Source organism: Chinchilla lanigera, unplaced genomic scaffold, assembly GCF_000276665.1.
Source record: "Chinchilla lanigera isolate Chin_1 unplaced genomic scaffold, ChiLan1.0 scaffold00005, whole genome shotgun sequence".
Lineage (NCBI taxonomy): Eukaryota > Metazoa > Chordata > Mammalia > Rodentia > Chinchillidae > Chinchilla > Chinchilla lanigera.
Genome location: NW_004955406.1, coordinates 30,533,919 through 30,552,726, shown reverse-complemented (window position 1 = coordinate 30,552,726; position 18,808 = coordinate 30,533,919). Strand labels below are relative to the sequence as shown.

The window sequence follows — 18,808 nt, the reverse complement described above, 5'->3', positions numbered from 1 at the left end:
AAAAAGACATACCACACAAAGAAAAATATCTGCAAAACACTGATCTTTAAAAAAAAAATCTTGTCCCAGGCACAATGGCTCACACACCTATCATCCCAGCAGTCAGGAGGCTGAGGCAAGAAGACTGCCCTGAGTCTGTGGTCAGCCTGAACTGCATTAGCAAGACTCAATAAACAAAAAGAAAAAAACTTGTATTCAGAATATATAACCTTTAAAACTTCAAAAATAGAAAACAAAGTTGAAGACAGTTTATAAAGAATGCTAAGCAAATTAAGCATGTGAAAAGATCTTAACAATCATTATTAATAATGAAACTGCACGATTAAACCACAAGAACACTATTAAAGTTTTGTTTTTATTTTTTATTCTCTTTAATAAATTTGATCAATTTATTTTGATCAATTTTGCATTCTTACATCTGTTAATCTCAGCAACTTCGCTGAAGATAAAAATATGTAACATAACAACCAATGGTAATTCCTATCATTTTGTTCTGAAACCCTGTATCATTCTTACTGTTTTGCTTTGTTTTGTTTTCGTCTATGTTGTTGATATTTTGCTACTGTTTTTATTATTATTATTATTCTCTCTAAAGTAAAAAATAAAGAATAAAATAAAATTGCTGAAACTAGAAAGCCTGATCATACCAAATATTGGCAAAGATGTGAAAAAACTTACTGATGACAGAAATATAAAATGTTGTAACTAGTATGGAAAATAGTTTGGCACTTTCTTAAAAAGTTAAGTCTATACTACCATATGAGGCCATTGTTCTCTTACCATTTACTCAAGAAAAGACATATACCCATGCAGATCATGTACTGAAATGTTCACGGCAGTTTCAGCTATAACCAAAATATGGTAACAAGTAAAGTGTCTATTAACAGGTGACTAGGTAAACAAAACTGTGGTCCATGCATACAATGAAAGAGTATTCATTTCAAAAGGAACACGTCACTGATACATCCAACAACACAATGAATCTCAAGACAATTATACTGAAAGAAAACACATGCACACAATACTGAACAATTTCACTTATATACAACTCTAGAAAAAAGAAACATCTATAGTAACAACAGATCACTGGTTGTCTAGGAAAAACAGAATGCTGTAATAGGTGAGGGATTAAAAAGCTATCCAAGAAATTTTGGGGGTGATGTTAATTTACTGATTATAATAATGAGTTCAAATATATAAACAGGTGAATATTTATCAACTTGTATGTTTTCAATATGCAAAATTTCTTATGTCAACTATATCTCAATAAAGTTTTTAAAAATGTGCATTGAGGCTGGGGTATAGCTCAGTGGTAGGGAACTTGCCTAGCATACACAAGGCCATGGGTTCACCCCCCACCCCCCCCGCAGCACAACACACACACACTCACAAAAATCTGCACAGAGGTTTTAAGTTTGGATAAAACTTTCACAAAGATCATACTATGCCAAGGAAAATATTATAAAATGAGTTTCATTATATTAAAACTCAGAGGCAAGAAAATTAGGACCACAGGACAAATCCAGTCATACCCATACATTTATGTGTCATTAGGCCTCTTTCCTTGCCACAAAAGAGTTAAGTAGCTGCAGAAGAAACCACACTATCTGCAAAGTCAAAATATTGATACAGGGCCAGGGATATGGCTCAACGGCACAGTACCTGCCTGGCAAGTGCAAGGTTCTGAGTTCAAGTCCCAGTACCATACACACACAAAAAAATATTGACACCTCTGACCCTCAATATTGCAGGAGATTATTTCTAGGACCCCCAAGGATACCAAAATCCACAGATGCTCAAGTTCCTTGTATAAAATGGCACAGTATTTGCATATAACCTGCTCACATCATCCCATGTACTTTAAATCATCTCTACTTACAATACCTGACACAAAGCAAACTTGTTATTCTGTATTGTTTAGGAATAAGGACAAGAAAGAAAAGTCTGCACATGTTCAGTACAGACCTAATTTTTTTAAAACATTTTCAATCTGAGATTGGTTGAATCCACAAATGTAGGGCCAAAGGATAAAGAAAGCCAACTGTACATTGCACATTTCAGAAAACGTTTTCTGACCTCTGCTATAAATCAGAGGTTACATGATCAGGGGCTTGCACTGTGAAATAATTTTTAAAGAGAAAGGCAAACGTGGTGACATAATCAGGAAGGTGCCTTTCCAAAATGCAAAATAAGCATAATGGCTTCCCATCTCCCCTATTATAGCACATGCCCACACATAGAGCCCTCCAGAAAACCTGCATTAGACCCAACATTCAATCAAAAATGTTTGGGGGAGAAAAAAAATGTGTCTGTATTGAACATCAACAGATATTTTTTCATTACTCCCCAAATAATGCAATACAGTAACTATTATATAATTTTATATTATATTAGGTATAATAAATATTAAGATGATTTCATGTAAGAGGATGTGGATAGATTATATGCAAATACCATGCCATTTTATATAAAGGTCTTGAACATCTATGCATTTATGAAAACTTAATCCCTCACAGATACCACAGATACTTAAGGACAACTACATTCCCTTGAATCTAGGAAACCGTATAACAAATGAAACAGGTAAATGTAAATGTGAAAATTTCAGTAACCCATTTTCCATAAACACTCATGTATATCTAAACCATCTACTTTCTGCTAAAGAAATCCTTACCGAATCTGTTCAGTCTGTACAATCCCTTCTTTATGACCCTCCAATCGAGCAGCCAATCTCTCTTTATCAAGGCGCACACACTCTTCATCCTGGAAATAATCACTAGGTAGTGAATATTCTAAATTTTTATTTAACATTTAGAAAGAAAAACAACTACATATAACTTCTCACCAAAACTGCTATCTATACATTCCACCAACTATTATTATACTTAGGTCAACATGAATATTAAGTTACACAAAGACAAGAATAAGTATGCACCTGATCATGCAAGACTGGAACTAACTAAAGAAGCTCTTCAATTTGTGATGGAATAACTACCTGATAATCCCATCACAAACTAAAAATATTGTAAGCCAAAACTGTGCTTCACACACCTAACCTGCCAAACACTGTAACTTAGCTTAATTTATTGTGCTGAGAAAACACATGTAACCCACAGGTGGGCAAAATAATGTAACACAAACCCCACTTAACTATAAAATGTTGGATATCTTTTGTAACTTATTGAATACTGCACTGAAAGTGACACATTTCCTCCTAACACATATATATTGCTTTTGCAACATCAAATAGTGAAAAAATTACCCAGAACCATCTATAAAAGCTTGCTTAGTACTTATTTCTAGGATGATGTTGTTCCCCTCACTAGTTATTCAAAAAGGTACCACACACAAAGCCTTTCTCTCTGAGAAAGCTTATAACTAAATTCTACAGGATGCATTCATCAAGAGTCAACAATTTCATTAAGGATCTAGATTTATTTTCAGCATCTGTTGTTACAGGTCCCAAGTCCAATAACACAAATCAAAACACTAGAAGTAAAACTTTAATGACTCTGAAAGCACATTCCTCAAAACATTAGACGTTTGCTACAAAATGACCTCTTCATTACTTCAAAATCTTATGTGATATTTAGCCTGATACCTTAGTAATACCTAATCTGTATTACTGATTTTAATAGGATGGCAAGAAAAACTTGGTTTGAAAGATGTGTGGCAGTATAAAAACAACTCTGTAACTCTGATCTAGTTCAATGCCCATATTCAACCAAAAAAAAAAGGAACAGAGTCAGTGTTAATGGCTAGTCAAATATAAACTATATAAAAAAAATAGTAGCATACTCAAGAGATTCAAAAAGGGGCCAGGGGTATAGCTCAGTGGCACAAGTGCTTGCCTGGCAGGCACAAGGTCCTGAGCTCGATTCCCAGTACCAAAAAAAAAAAAAAAAAATCAAGAGATTCAAAAAAAGGGCTGGGGATATAGCTCAGTGGCACAAGCACCAGCCTAGCAAGCGCAAGGTCCCGAGTTCAATTCCGAGTACCAAAAAAAAAAAAAAAAAAAAAAGATACAGGGGTCCAAATCACACCCAGACAACAATCTATCATTTAAAATTCCTGAAACAGACCCTTCAACTGAAATGAACAGAGTACTTTAGCAAATGCATTAATTTTTTTGCCATGTGTAATAAAGGTGTAATACTCAAATTCCTTAAGGAACCATTAATTTTAAAGACAATACAGTCTACATTTTCATCAAATCAAAATCCCTGTCTTCAAGGTTTCCTTTTCCTAGATAGTGCCTCTCAGGTCCTCAATATATGCATGTGGAAATCAAACTGCTTGGATAATATCATTGCTTATATAGTTCATTGTAACTCTATAAATGATCTGCAAAAACTTTTATGTACATTCTAATTTTTCTAGTTACTGGAATCCTAGAAACTTAGCCTAACACATTAAATTAAAAAAAAAAAAAATCAGACTCTGATGTCGATTTTTCTAAATAAATGGTATCCCTAAATTCACTGTGTCAATAGTGTGCCACAACCTCCGTCCATAAAAGGAGAACTGGCAAACATTTCAATTTTATTGCCACAAAACTGGTTCTTTGTACAGTGAAATGGCTAAGAACCAGATCTCCTTAGTTCTAATTCTGGCTCTGCTGGCCTCAGGGAATAATTTCTTTCTCATGGAGTCTCTGTTTACTCACAACCACCTGTAAGAAGTTGTGATGACTATGACATGAGTTAATATACATACTTACAGTATCACCAAGTACAGAGCACTAAGAATGGGCCATTTACCATTGTTTTTACTATTTAAAAAGTTTCAAGTTCATGTCTCTGAATGTACTTAATTAAAACTACATTACTGCAGCACCTAATTTTGTCACTGAGTCCACTGCATGTGCTTACCAACCAATCTCATCCCTTCAAGAATAATCTTTCTTATCCTTAATTGTGGATGCTTTGCTGTTTACATGCACTCAAAAAGTATCCACATATAACTATTTGATTCTGATATTAGTCTGAAATGAAAAAAATCAATGGTTTCTAGCACTGTTAATAATACTAGTGATGAAAACAAGTGTTATTTCTTTACTGTTATTTGATATATGACCAATTTCATCACGTGTCAGATTTAAAGTATGCCTCCATTTTTCAGGGAAGTTTATGTACTATATATATGTATACATACATATATATATATACACATACATATATGTGTATATATATATATATACATGTCACTGATATAAGTCATAATATAATCATGTAATTAAATTTCTAAGGTTAACAATCTTATTCAGTCTACTAGCTGATCAACAAATATTCTTTCTAAAGGTCACTGCATTTCTTTTTATAACTGGCCAAAATTGTGGATTATGAATAGTATTGTTTTTAACTATGTATATACATTGTTGCATGGCTCACTGAACTAATTTATATAGGTGTTACCAATGGTGAGCATCATCACATGCTTTATGAGAACACTTAATTCTAACAACAGAATACACAGTTACTAACAGGAGCCACCCTGTTGCCCAGTAAATCTTAAAGGCAACCAATTTTTTCGTCTGTTTTTGAGACAGTGTCTCACTACATAGTCCAGGCTGACTTTGAACTGGCGATAGTTAGGGTGGCCTCAAATTCTCAATCCTCTTGCCTCAGCCTCTCAAGTGCTGGGATTACAGGCATATGCCATCATGCCTAACTGATAACTGCATTTCTCATGTCACTTTTACTTCACACAAACTATTCCTATTTATCAATAATATTCTACTTTCTAGCTAAAATACAGCAAGAAATCTGGAATCCATGTCAGTATTTTAAGAAATATCTACGTATTACAAGCACTTCATGTACCCAGCTCTGAAAAATAAAGCAAACTGTGCATTACCTACCATATTCTAGGGATAAGCAAACTACAAACCAAAGACCAATTCTGGCCTTCATCAGTTTGCAAAGGAATGTAGTCCTGTCTGTTCATTTATGTGAAAGCATCTACGACTGCTTTCACATTTCAATCACAGAATAAAGTAACTGCAACAGAGTGTTAAGCCCAGGAAACCTAAAACATCGGCTATCTGGCCTTTTACAGAAAAGTTTTGTGATCCTTGAACTAGTCCAATACATTCACCAATAATATATATATAAACACAATAAAAATAATGGTTTGACAAAGCTTGTATAAATGAGAACTAACACTACAGCTCAAGCTACTTATTAATCAAGTTTTCTTTTCACCACAAAAAATTCCAGAAAGAGAAGTGCCTAGAATTACTACAAAGAATTATTAAAATACAACCCCAGTTTCAGAAACAATATAAATCATCTTTACAGTAAAGCTCTATTACCTCAATTCGTGGTTTCTTAGCTTCTGCTAAAACTTCATCTGCAGCTCGTTTGACTATAAGAAAAAGAGGAATAAATAAATGTACAGTTTTGGGATCAGTTTCTGAAAGTGTAAAATAAATATCTGACAAAGTGTACCTTGAGTAGATCGCTGAAGTCCTATTTCTAGGGGGGCACTTCTGTCTATACTTGCTGACGTTGCTGAAAATTTAAAAAAATTCACATTAGCAGATTAACAGTTGAACACATATACTGGATACTAGCAAAAGTAAAATGCTCAAGTTTTGTTACATTTTTTATTTCTGTATGGAGATTGCTTAAAACTTATTAAAAAATAAGTTTTAAAGCAGTTCTGTAATTTTATTAAAAAGATTCTATTAGTCCTTAAGACTATTTTTGACAAGTTAGCTTACAAATTACTGAGATGACATGACTGAAATAAACTGGTCATGTCATAACCCAACAACACAACACTTGCACATAAAAAAAATATCTAAAAAGGTAAATGTATGTACAAACACATATGAGGGCACATTTTCAAGTTAACACTCATATGAAATATGCAACTTTTACTTATTCACAAATGACTAAAAAACTTTCAATTATCTTTTAAATTATTCAATTTCTGAACAGTTCAAAATAATAAAACTATTAAGAGGTGTTCCTATCACATCCACCTAATTCTGATCATGCTATGAAAACAAGTTAAGTGTCCTGTATATCTTTCTAAAGTGTTTACTGGATACTATAAATAGTCATATTTTTATTTTTACTTTTTTTAAACAGAAAAAGTAGCATACTAACACAATGTTCACTTTTTTGCTTACCTTTCCATATTATTTACCATATCCCTCCACATTAGTATCTTTTCCTTAACTCTTTCTTTACCACTGTGAGATATTTACAGACTGATTATACTTTACTTAACTATTAACTAGTTCTCTATTGATGAGCAGTTCTAACAGTCTTTTGTCATTACAAAGAATGTAATGAGAGTGCAACTATTTATGTTACTTCATACATTTTCAATTATACCTCTGGGATAAAGTTCCACATGTAGGGTTTCGAGCCATATTTGTAGTAATAAAAGGCTGCAGATTTGTACCAACTGACACTATAATGAACAATACAGAATGTTTGCTCGTACTATCAAATTGACAGGTTTTTTAAAAATGTTCTTTGTATTACTTAAATGTGTAATATATTACTAAGGATATTAAGCATATTTACATATGAATTTGTCATCTTATCTCTGAACTATATAACTATAACTCATCATGTCATTGGTCGTTTCTGCATACATTTCCAGGACCATTTATATTAGGACCTTTTCCTATGAGTTAAATATGTCTTCCCAATTTGTCATGGAATACTTCTTTCTTATACTTTTATTTAACTACTAACTGAATAATTCCACCTTTCTCCCAGTGATCTGACATATCCCTTTCCCCCTTTTCAGATGTGCAATTCTAATCTAACAGGTAAAAAAAGTTTTATTACTATATCTCTTTATTATCAGTTTTAAAATTATCAGAGGTTTAAACTCTAAACTCTAGAAAGATGAGTGGTTCCTCATTGCTCTTCTAAACTATTAGAACACTCATTTTTCCTAAATGAATTTTAAATTTACCTTATCTATTTTTAGTTCTCAAGAAAAACTGTCTTTTTACTGAGATCATGTTAAACACATAAACTGGGTTAAAAGCTAATGTGTTTACACTGTTAGGACATGTCTAAGAATAAGAGCTTAATAAATGTTTCATTTTTTTCACTGAACAACTTTCACAAACTACCAACGCAACATACTTGATTAAATTTACTAATCCTATACAAACTACAGAACATGGCACGGATGGATAAACAGCAACTCTTTTTTGTAATCCAAAAAGAAAAAACTCTTAAGGTACTCCTCCCAAAATTAGCCTATTCATCAAGCTCACTTAAGGTGCTTAAAACTAAACAATCCCAGACCCTATATCAGATCTTTTAAAGCAAAACAAAAAAAACTTATTTTCAAAAGTCTACCATACAGTCTTCAGATTTTAAAAGCTGGGAAAATGGTACTCTAAAGAATTAAATTTGCTTTGATTCAAAAAAATACGTGAAATAATACCCTCCTCCTATCCTTCCCAACTTCATACCCTTTGCAAAATTGGGATCCCTGCTTAATCCTTTTCATGAGAATAAGTACATGTAGGATGGGGATTTTGCAGTTTGTGCAACACCCAGAATAATGCCTGAAAGAATAAGCATTCAATACGCAATTGCTGAATGAAGAAAACACTCCTGATAATGACTCTCCCATTATGCACCAGACTCCCTATGTAAATCAACCTTAGGGCTTACAACCATAGAGCAGAATATGTGGAAATACAGGTATTAATAACTTAAATGGAATAAATTCCACTCCAGGGAAGGTAAGACTGAACAGTTCTAGTACACCAATTTAGATATTTATACTCGGAAGACAGCAAATTAATAAATATTCATTTATTCGCTTAAAGACTTACTACGTACCACTCTTCTAAACGCTGGGGGTTAACAATGAATAAGACAAAGACTTACCCTATAGTGGAGAACAAATATAAAACTTCAAGTAAATGTATGAGATTTAATTAACTACAAATCAGGATGGCACTACACAGATGAGAGGGGGGATAGAGGGAAGAAATGAAATAAGTATCTGTATAGGTATAGATAACTATATAGATAGGTAAGATAGGTCTTTCTTGGTTTTTTGTTTGTTGTAGTGCTGGGGATTGACCCCGGCAGCTAGAGCACAGACTAAATGAGCACTCTGTTGCCTGAACTACACCCCCACCCTCTCCCTTCTCCTATTTTAAAATTTTGAGACCAGGTCTTGCTAAGCTGCCCAAGCTAGCCCTACCTGCAATCCTTCTACCTCTCAAGTAGCTGGGATTGCAAGCACAGCCCAACAAATCCCAACTTACTTTATAATTCAGGTCAGAGAAGTCTTCTTTAATAGAATATTGGAACAATATTAGAGCACAGATCTGAAGAAGACAGTAAGGAAATAAACCTGGTGACAATGCAGAGAAGCAGTACCAAGGGAGACTACAACTGCAAAGGCTCCAGGATTAGAAGAGCTAAAAGACCAATGAGACTGATGTGAGCAAAGGACAGTTGGTAGAAGATGAGCACAGAGATTAAGGCAAAAGCAAGATCAGGGAGGTCAGCACAAGCTTTATTGTAAGTGACAGAAAGCCACAAATGGCCTTGAACTTGTAAGTGACACAGTCGAGTTTACACGCCTTTTCAAAAACTACCAGTCTTAACTGCTAGCGCAGACTACACTGTATAAAATAAAGAGTAGAAACCTGAGAGGAGCAAATATAGACTAGTTCACAACAGAAAGGCAAAAAGTTGTAAAAGTTTTAAAGACAGAGAAAAGGACCTTCCCATGGAATAGAAGTGAGATGTGAGAGAATGCCTAACCAAAGGCACCGAGTACCATTACTAAGACAAAAGAAAAAACACAATGTTCTTATTCTGTGTGAGGTATGAGAAGGAAGGAGTGAACTGCACATTCTATTTTGTTTATGTTAAACTTCAGATGACTATTAAAGATCCAGACAAAAATGATGGCAGTGAATTTATTAATCTGCAGCTCAGGAAGAAAGCAAAAACACAGCTGGCCCTTGACCAACACAGGGGCAGGTGCACTGACTCCTTCCCAAGTTGAAAATCTATATATAAAGTTGACCCCCAAAAAACTTTTAACTACAAATGGCCTATTGTTTACTGGAAGCCTTACAAATAACACAATCAATTAACACATATTTTATATGCTATACGTTTTGGTGAAAAATATAAAAGAACCAGGAGAGAACACATTTTACTACAATATGCCATGTACCACAGATGTGATCTACTCACAATGATATGACTGTCGTTAGAAAGCACTTTCTGCAGATATGTGCAACCTGAGCTCACCACAACAGCAACAGGAGGCAGCTCTGAAATTACTAAGGACTACAGCTAATTTTAAGGAGTTACAATTTAATACTACATCTTTAGTTTTCTCTCAACTGTGAATGGCACTACCAGTGCTCTGTATGTAAGTTCTGATAAATTTTCAACTTTTAAAAATAGACGTGTATATCTTGTGGTAGGTGATAAAATAGACCATTTACATATACTTTATGAATTCATGATGTATCTTCGTATTTTTTTCAGTACTTCCAGTTCATCTGTGAGTTTTTCCAATTATCACACATCTCCAAATAAGAAAAAAATATCAGTGGACCTAAGCAGACCAAAAACATTTGTTTGAGGATCAATGATGTTTTGAATCCATAAGAATGTATGTGATATTTAAAGCATAAAACTAGAAAAGGTAACCTACAGATTTAGGGTTAGAAGAGAAAAGAAAGTGAAGTTACAGGGAACTACAATTAGAGGGCAGATACAGAGGTAACAAAAATAGGTAGATTATGAGATTATGAGAGGGAGATTATGAGAGAACAGAGCCAAGAGTGAAGTGAAGGCTTTCAAATGAGCGAGTGTTTGCCAGGTAATCCCAGCACTTGGGAGGTTATTGCAGGAGGACTGCTGTGAGTTTGACGCCAACATGGGCTACACAGTCAATTCAAAGCCAGCCTCAACTACACAGTGAGACTCTGTCTTAGAAAATAAAAGGGGGCTGGTGGTCAACAGTAGCAAATACTGTTGCCCAGACAGGGAAGGTAAGAGAGACCAAAGGATGTAGCAAATTACTACTGACTTTACAAAAGAATGATTTTAATAGGATAGTGAAGATGAAAGCCAAATTGGAAGAAGCTTCAAGAATTATAGGTTAAAAAAAAAAAACATAGGTTAAAAAAGAAGCAGTACTATAACATCAACTTGCAAAGAATTTTATAATAACAAGCAGAAGACACATGGAGCAGTAGATATCAGGAATGTGGAGTCAAATACAGCTTTTAAAGACAAAATATCTTACTGCATGTACTCTAAAAGATAACGATGCACAAGAAAGAAGACTGACACAGCAGGTCAGAAATAGCACTTTAAGGAAGTAGTCTTTTGGTTTTTTTTTGTTTTTTTTTTTTTGGTTTTTCTCCGGTACCGGGAACCGAACTCACGACCTTGAGCTTGCCAGGCAGGCTCTTTGCCGCTGAGCTAAATCCCCAGCCCCAGGAAGTAGTCTTTGAAGTGTGAAAACAATCCCCATAGAGGAAGGGGTAACTAGCCTTAGGGTCAGACAGTATATTCACCATAACTAGAAAAAAGAACATGTGGACACAGCTGCAGTCTAGGTAATTTTTTAGTGGGAATATAAATTCTCTTCCTGCTACTTTTTATTCTGTCGTATCGTAAAGCAAAATTAACAAAAAAAAATAGGAAACAATGTCTAATTAAGAGTGGGCCAGGCATGGTGGCACACACCTGTAATTCTAGCACTGGGGAGAGCGTGGAGGGAGGACTTCAAGTTCAAGGCCAGCCTGGGTTACACAGTGTGTAGAAAATGTGTAAGGTAGAGAGTACTCACAGGCTTCACCATTGAGATATCCCAGTAGGTCCTTCCGGTCAGGTCTTCTGACCACAGGAATATTTTCAGTCTGAAACCAAAATGTTTTTAAAAAGAAAAAATATGAGATATTAAATGGCTAACAACTACATTAAGCTTAATAAATATATCATCTGAATTTATTCCAACATACTTTGGTAACATGTATTTAAAAATCACATTTGTAAAAAATGTTAGGCCAAAAACTTAAGAACCTTTAAAATTATGTTGTTAAATTTTAGCAATTTTAGGGGCTGGGGATTTAGCTCAGCAGCAAAGCGCCTGCCTGGCAAGCGCAAGGTTGTGAGTTCGGTTCCTGGTACCGGAGAAAAACCAATAAATAAATAAATAATAAATAAATTTTAGCAATTTTACTTTTGAAATGGCAGGAAGATGTACTACAGATAATTATTAGAAATAAAGCAATAATTCTATTCCTTTTCATCATGTTTTAATTGCACTCATGACAGTATGCACATGTGAGATCAGTACTGTTCAGTCCTGTCCTTTCTCACTTTATGCAATATCTCCACAGGGCTTTCTTTTCTCACACACAAATAAGACCTTTTCAAAATACTCCACTTGAACTCCACCAAATAAACTAAAGTAAGTACTAAAACTAAATACTGATAATTAACAACATGTACATGGTACATGTTGTTTAGGCACGAGAAAAATTACAGATTATCCAGGAAAATCTTAGTGGCAATTGTTTACCTTCTATATTATGCATTTCTTTTTATCGAAGTGTGTATACATTCTGTAAGCACTAGGAAAAGAGTAAAAAAATTAAATCTGAAAATAATATCCGTTTTAGAGAAATGGGTAATTTTCCTTTAATTATCTATATTAGCAAGCTGCAAAGTAGTGAGCAAAATAAAACTGTATACTCTGGGTACCATGTCATCTTTTGGAGCAGAATTCAACGAATCCTGTCATTACTACAATTTTCCGTGTTATTTTTCTAATGCAAACAGAGTGTAAGAAAACTGGTAGCCAAGGGATTACACAGTTCAAATCCTTTGTCATCCTACGTGAGCAACAATAAATAAGAACCTTATCAGTGGCCAATTATCTCATCATAAATACTGATTACATGTCCCTATAACCAACATTCTACACTTACTCCTTGATGACTTCACTAAACTTTATCTTTGCCTGTCTGTCTGTCTGTGTGTGCGTATTTTCTTTTCCTTTTTTTGGTAGTACAGAGGATTTAACCCAGAGCTTTTGCACTGAGCTACATTCCCAGCCTTTTTTTTGACTTTGAAACACGCCCCACCAAGTTGCTAAGTTGCCCAGGCTGGGCTCACACTTTCAGCAATCCTCCAGCTTTAGCTTCCGACAGTGCTGGGATTACAGATGCGTGCTGCCATATCCAGCTAACTGAACTGTATTTAGTCACTTAAAAATTAATCTTTTACTTCTGAAAAAGTCAAACCTAATTTGTTTCTTCTTATAATTTTAAAAGCCCAAAAGTTGTTTGTGTGTGTGTGCAGCTTATTTTAAACTAGTTCACATGGAATACTATAGTTAAAATATTGAATTATTTTTCTTTAAATTACTAAGTCTAACAATATACTTCATTTGGACACTCCTACATTACAGACACATCTAGCCAACTGAAAAAGGTATAAGGCTACTCATTCTAAAATAATAGTTATGGATCAAGAGTATCTGTTTACAAACAGTTTGCTCACAACAAATAGCAATTAACACAAAGGAATTAGAACAACCTCAAATTTGTAGAATCCTGGAATTTTACAACTGTCCCTCTTTAATTCGGCAAATATTTAAGAAAAGAGTTAAATCTAACGTGACCAAAGGTCCTGAGGTCCACAGAGCAATTATAGCCATTAGTTATGTGGTACAACCACCCTACAAGAACGTAATTTATAATCTAAACCAAGTACTTAAATTACCTTAATTATCCCCCAAACAGCTGCATCTAACAGAACATTCTAATTACTGCCTAATTCAGTTTTTAAATATCTTATGTGAGGTAAGATAACTTTACAGAGAGGCCACTATTTTTTCCCACTATGTCCCAAGTTGTTTCATACCAATTTTATTTAACAGTAAGTGTATTTCTTGCTCAAAAAGCAGAGTTCTACAGTTTAATACTTACAAAACTCATTTAGAAGGTAGAATACCTTCTCAACTGCTTTAAGTGACAAGGCATTGTTTAAAAGACACCTCAGTTAAGCTGGTAACCTTGACTATTACTACTAACAAGGAAGGAAGGAAAGATTGTAAAAATGAATTTCAGATGGCTTAATGCAAGCAAGCCGAAGTGTTAGATAACTCAAAAGATAATTGCAGTGCTGACAGACACAATGTTTGTGAAAAACTAAAAAAAAAAAAATTTTTAAAAACTGAAAGAAAAAGTATTTACAAGTTAATATAGCTCAATAAAGTAGGTTTTCATAAGTTAAAGCAAAAATTACTAAAAACAAATACTAAAAACAAATCCAATGTGTAGTACTGAACTGCACAGTGAAATCCTGTCTCAAAAGTGATTTAAAAAAAAAAAAAAACCAGACTCCATCCACAGGCTCTTTAAAATTTGGCTATGTCATTATCTCCCAAAATATTGTTATCAACAGATGTAAAAATTTGTATAAATCTCAGAGTAACCTAATTTTGACCCTCCAGGAGACATTTATACATTTTAAAACCATGAGAGACGTTACTCATGTCGAACAGTATCGATGACGTTTAAAAACAATTTTTAAAAACGCTGTTTTTTATGAACAGCTCTACAAAAAAGAAATCGAGGGCCTCATTTAAAAAAATTAAACATCCTTTGGAGGCATTTTATCTGGGTATTCATGGCAATTCCAATGTAAAACAGTGACTGCACCCAAAAAACCCTGAAGCCTACTTACTCAAATACAATATAATCTGTCTTTCTACATAAGGAAAAATATCACCATGAGTGATAAATGTTCAAACACTGAGAAAGCAGGCAAAACTGAAAACAAATCAAGATGATACGAAAATAACTGTTAAATTTATTGAAGTTAAAAGGTATGTACATATTGGTATTAATTTGTAGAAAAATTTCTTGAGATCTGACTAGAGTTCTTAAAAAATAAAATCCTGCCCGACATAGTGGTGCATGGCTGTAATCCCAGCTGGAGACTGAGGCAGGATGACTACTGAGAGTTCAAAGCCAGTCTGGGCTACAGAGTTAGTTCAAGGCCACCCTGAACTGCACAGTGAAATCCTGTCTCAAAAGTGATTAAAAAAAAAAAAAAAAAAAAACCAGACTCCATCCATAGGCTTTTTTTTAAAACACCTTCATAAATTCTTTTCAAACTTCCACTGTAGCTAAGCACAGTGGTATACATGTGTATTCTCACCTACTTGGGAGGCTAAGGCAAGAGTATCTCAAGCTCAATGCCAGCAATTTAGGGAGACTCTGACTCAAAATTTTAAATGGGGGGGGGCCTTCCATTGTTATAAACACATGTAAAAATTTGTATAAATCTCAGAGTAGCCTAATTTTGACCCTCCAGGAGACATTCATATATTTTAAAACCATGAGAGAGGTTACTCATGTCGAACAGTATCGATAAAATTTAAAAACAATTAAAATGAGTTCTACTTACAGCTGCGCGTCGGACATAAACGGGATGAGAAAGGTGCACATTATTAAGCAGAAATAAGATGGAATCCAATGTATAGTACTCTCTGGGTTGTCCTTCCTTTCCAGTCCTGAAATAACAAAGGCAAGATTTTTATTCACATTTTAAATTCAATTACTTGGGCTTAGTTAGATGTATTCACTTATCTATACCCACTTGTCTATCCAACAATGTACTTAATATGCACATAGGGTTAAAAATCTAACAATATGTAGGCTGTTATTATGGCAAAAAAGAAAGGAAAACAATAAAATGCAAGAAGTAAGAAAAACACAAATCCCTACTCTAAAATACTCTATATACCTTTTAGAATTAGGCTCTGGGCTTTTTCAATTGAGGAAGAAACCTAACCAGTTACAGACTGAAGAGATCTTTAAAATAGTCAATCTAGCCGAACGTGGTGGCACATGCCTGTAATCCCAGCACTCAGGAGGCTGAGGCAGGAGGATCACTGTGAGTTCCAGACAAGCCTGAGCTACAAAGTGAGCTCAAAGCCAGCCTGAACTGCAGAGCAAGATTTGTTTGTTACTTATTTTGTCTCAAAAAGACAAAATAAACAAATAAATAAATAAAATAAAATAATGAATCTGCCTAGGATGAGTACAATTACCATCATTACTGAACTCAGAAAAAGTTTACCCGTGGCTCTAACAAAGACAAGATCACTAAACATCCTTCATAACATTATTCTCAGGGAATACAACGCATTTCAGAAGTAGAGCCTCCCTCAATGGGATGGCAGGACTGAGCTGCAAGCTTTTGCCTTTTGTTTTTGTTTTTGACACAGGAAATCTCTAAATTGCTCAGACTGGGCTCAAACTTGTGCTCCTCCTGGGTCAGCATCCCAAAGTGCTGGGATTACAGGTGTGCGCCACTATGTCCAGCTAGGAATATGATTCTTGTAACATCTCCCAAATTACACCAAACAGGCCAAATGGAAATACAATTCTACCTGTAATAAAGCAATGTATCTTAAGGGGTACAAATGCTCTAATGCAAGCATAGGTTACTCAGTACAACCCCACTCTTTCCCCTACAATTTACCCCCCATAATTTCAATCTATTATTTCAATTCATGTGAATACCACCCATTTTAATGGGCCCCAAATCTACTTTTGTAGCCCCTATTACCATTGTCCCCTTAAATGAATGTATTTCAAACCACAAATCACATCCAGTATTGTACAAAGAAATTCAATATAACTACTGTCAGTGTGTTGGGTGTGGCGGTGCACACCTGTAATCCCAGCACTTGGGAGGTTGAGGCTGGAGGACAGCCGTAAATGCAAAGCCAGCCTAGACTACATAGTAGGTACAAGGCAAGCCTGAACTACATAGCAAGACTCTGTTTCAAAAGACACACACAGACACACACATATATAGAGTGTCACACATACACACACACTATATATATATAGTGTGTATGTATGTCCAGGTTTTTACGTATGATATACAAAAAAACAGGAAAGTAACAATGCCATACATGCAATAAGGGTAAGTATTATTGAACGTTTCATATATATATAGCACAAACACACACACAAGCACCTCATGTGAAAATAATCCCTCAATGTGATTCACTGTTGAAAAAGTTTGCAGTCTATTCTAAGCATTCCTTTTTTCACTGGCTAAAATGAACTGCTGTCAAAATATGTTCCTCCAGCCCCTTTGCCTTGAGGTACACAGTTCCGTCCTCTTGGAAGACTAATTCACCGTTTCATTCACACAATTCTTAGCCATTCTTTAACACTTATTCATTCACTGAAGAAAACTCTGTAGGATGCAAACATGTCAAACACAATTCTATGGAATCTTCTCTAAATACCCCCAAATAGAAGTAACTGGTGTCTTCTCACAAGCCTGAAAACACGCCACATCATGTCATCTGTTTTAGCTATTCTAGTCGGATTAAATTATCCTGTTTTGAGGCAGGAGCCAGGATCTTAGGAATTCTTCTACGTCTCAGATCAAACCACATTACACCTTGAGTACTCTAACCAATTTTTAAAGGACAACATACATTAAAAATTCAAACAAATATAACTGTGTCTATGCAATTTCTTTGAAAGAGGAAAACACAGGAAACTCAAAATGTCAATTAACATTTCGTTAAGCAAATTAAGTTATAAAGCAAAAAAAAAAACCTAAAAAATTTCCCAGTTTTTCATCACTCTTCACAAACCTCATTCCATTCAATAAAACAAAACAAGTAGTAAAGTTCTGGTCCGAGGTTCTAATTACTCAAAGAAAGCACAGTAGCATTATTAAGGACAGTAACATTATTAATAAAGCCCCAAATGTTTATTAAACCAAATTTTTTTTTTTTTTTTTTTTTTGGTCTTTTTGAGACAGGGTCTCATTATGCAGTTCAGGCTGGTCTCGAACTCGCAACGATCCTACTGCCTCAGCCTCCCAAGTGCTGGGATTACAGGCGTGCGCCTCCACACCCAGCTAAACCAAATAATTATTAAACCTAGATGTTTTCCAGAATGACTTAAATCACAAAACCCCACGTGGATCAACACTCCAGAACACTTCTTTCTAGAAACACTTTCCAAAAGCACAAACCACCAATTTCTTAGACCCGTAAAGCGCATTCACTTTCACCGATAACTTTTTGCCTGAGAAACTCCGGCTTTCACTTTTTAATGCCGATTGTGATAACTTCCAAATCCAACAAATCTTTTACCCGTCCTGGCTTCACGAACTTAGCCCCTTCTCTCTCCTGGAGGAATAACATCTTCCCCATTAGGGAAGGACAAGAAATTGACCAGGAGCTGGCAGGGTCAGCGGAGGCAGTTACAACACAGGGCAGAAGAGAGCAAAAATGAAATGCAACAAGAGGCGTCGCCAGCAGAGCTCGGTGCGCGCCTTTGTGCACCTACGTCCAGGTGTGCTGCGCACCAGCGCTGCGGACCGCGGGCGCCCGGTACATGCTGGGAAACACGAACTGGTAAAGCCAGAAATCCCCATGCCACCCTTCCGTCCGGCTTCTCAAAGACTTACAGGGACGGACTGCTTCAGATCCCCCCCTTCCCTGCTCACCCCAGAAGTGCAACTTCTGCAGAGAAACTTTTCCCCAGAGCACCCATATTTCTCCCCCATCCCCAAGGGAAACAGGGGGAGGGGTTTTTTTAAAAAGGTCGCCTGGGGGCGCCCAACTCTGCCCTGACACCTTTAGGCCAAAGCCATCCCGGACTCACCCCCAAACTACATAGTTGGTCTTCACATTCTTGGGCCAGGAGAACTCCCCGAAGATCACTTCGTCTCCCTTCACCACAATCTCCTTCTTCTGGATGTTGTACTGTCGCAGGACG

At 35.5% G+C, this 18,808-nt stretch overlaps 1 protein-coding gene across 1 annotated transcript in view; it reads right to left on the bottom strand.

The window, feature by feature from the left end:
• Positions 1-18,808, bottom strand: part of Cdc73 (cell division cycle 73) — a gene marked incomplete at its 5' end in the record, with an annotated part of 131,894 nt that extends 113,086 nt beyond the window's left edge. The window contains 6 exon segments of the mRNA XM_013521863.1: positions 2,675-2,763; positions 6,314-6,366; positions 6,450-6,512; positions 11,824-11,893; positions 15,456-15,561; positions 18,695-18,808. Of these exon segments, the coding sequence (XP_013377317.1) occupies positions 2,675-2,763; positions 6,314-6,366; positions 6,450-6,512; positions 11,824-11,893; positions 15,456-15,561; positions 18,695-18,808 (495 nt within the window).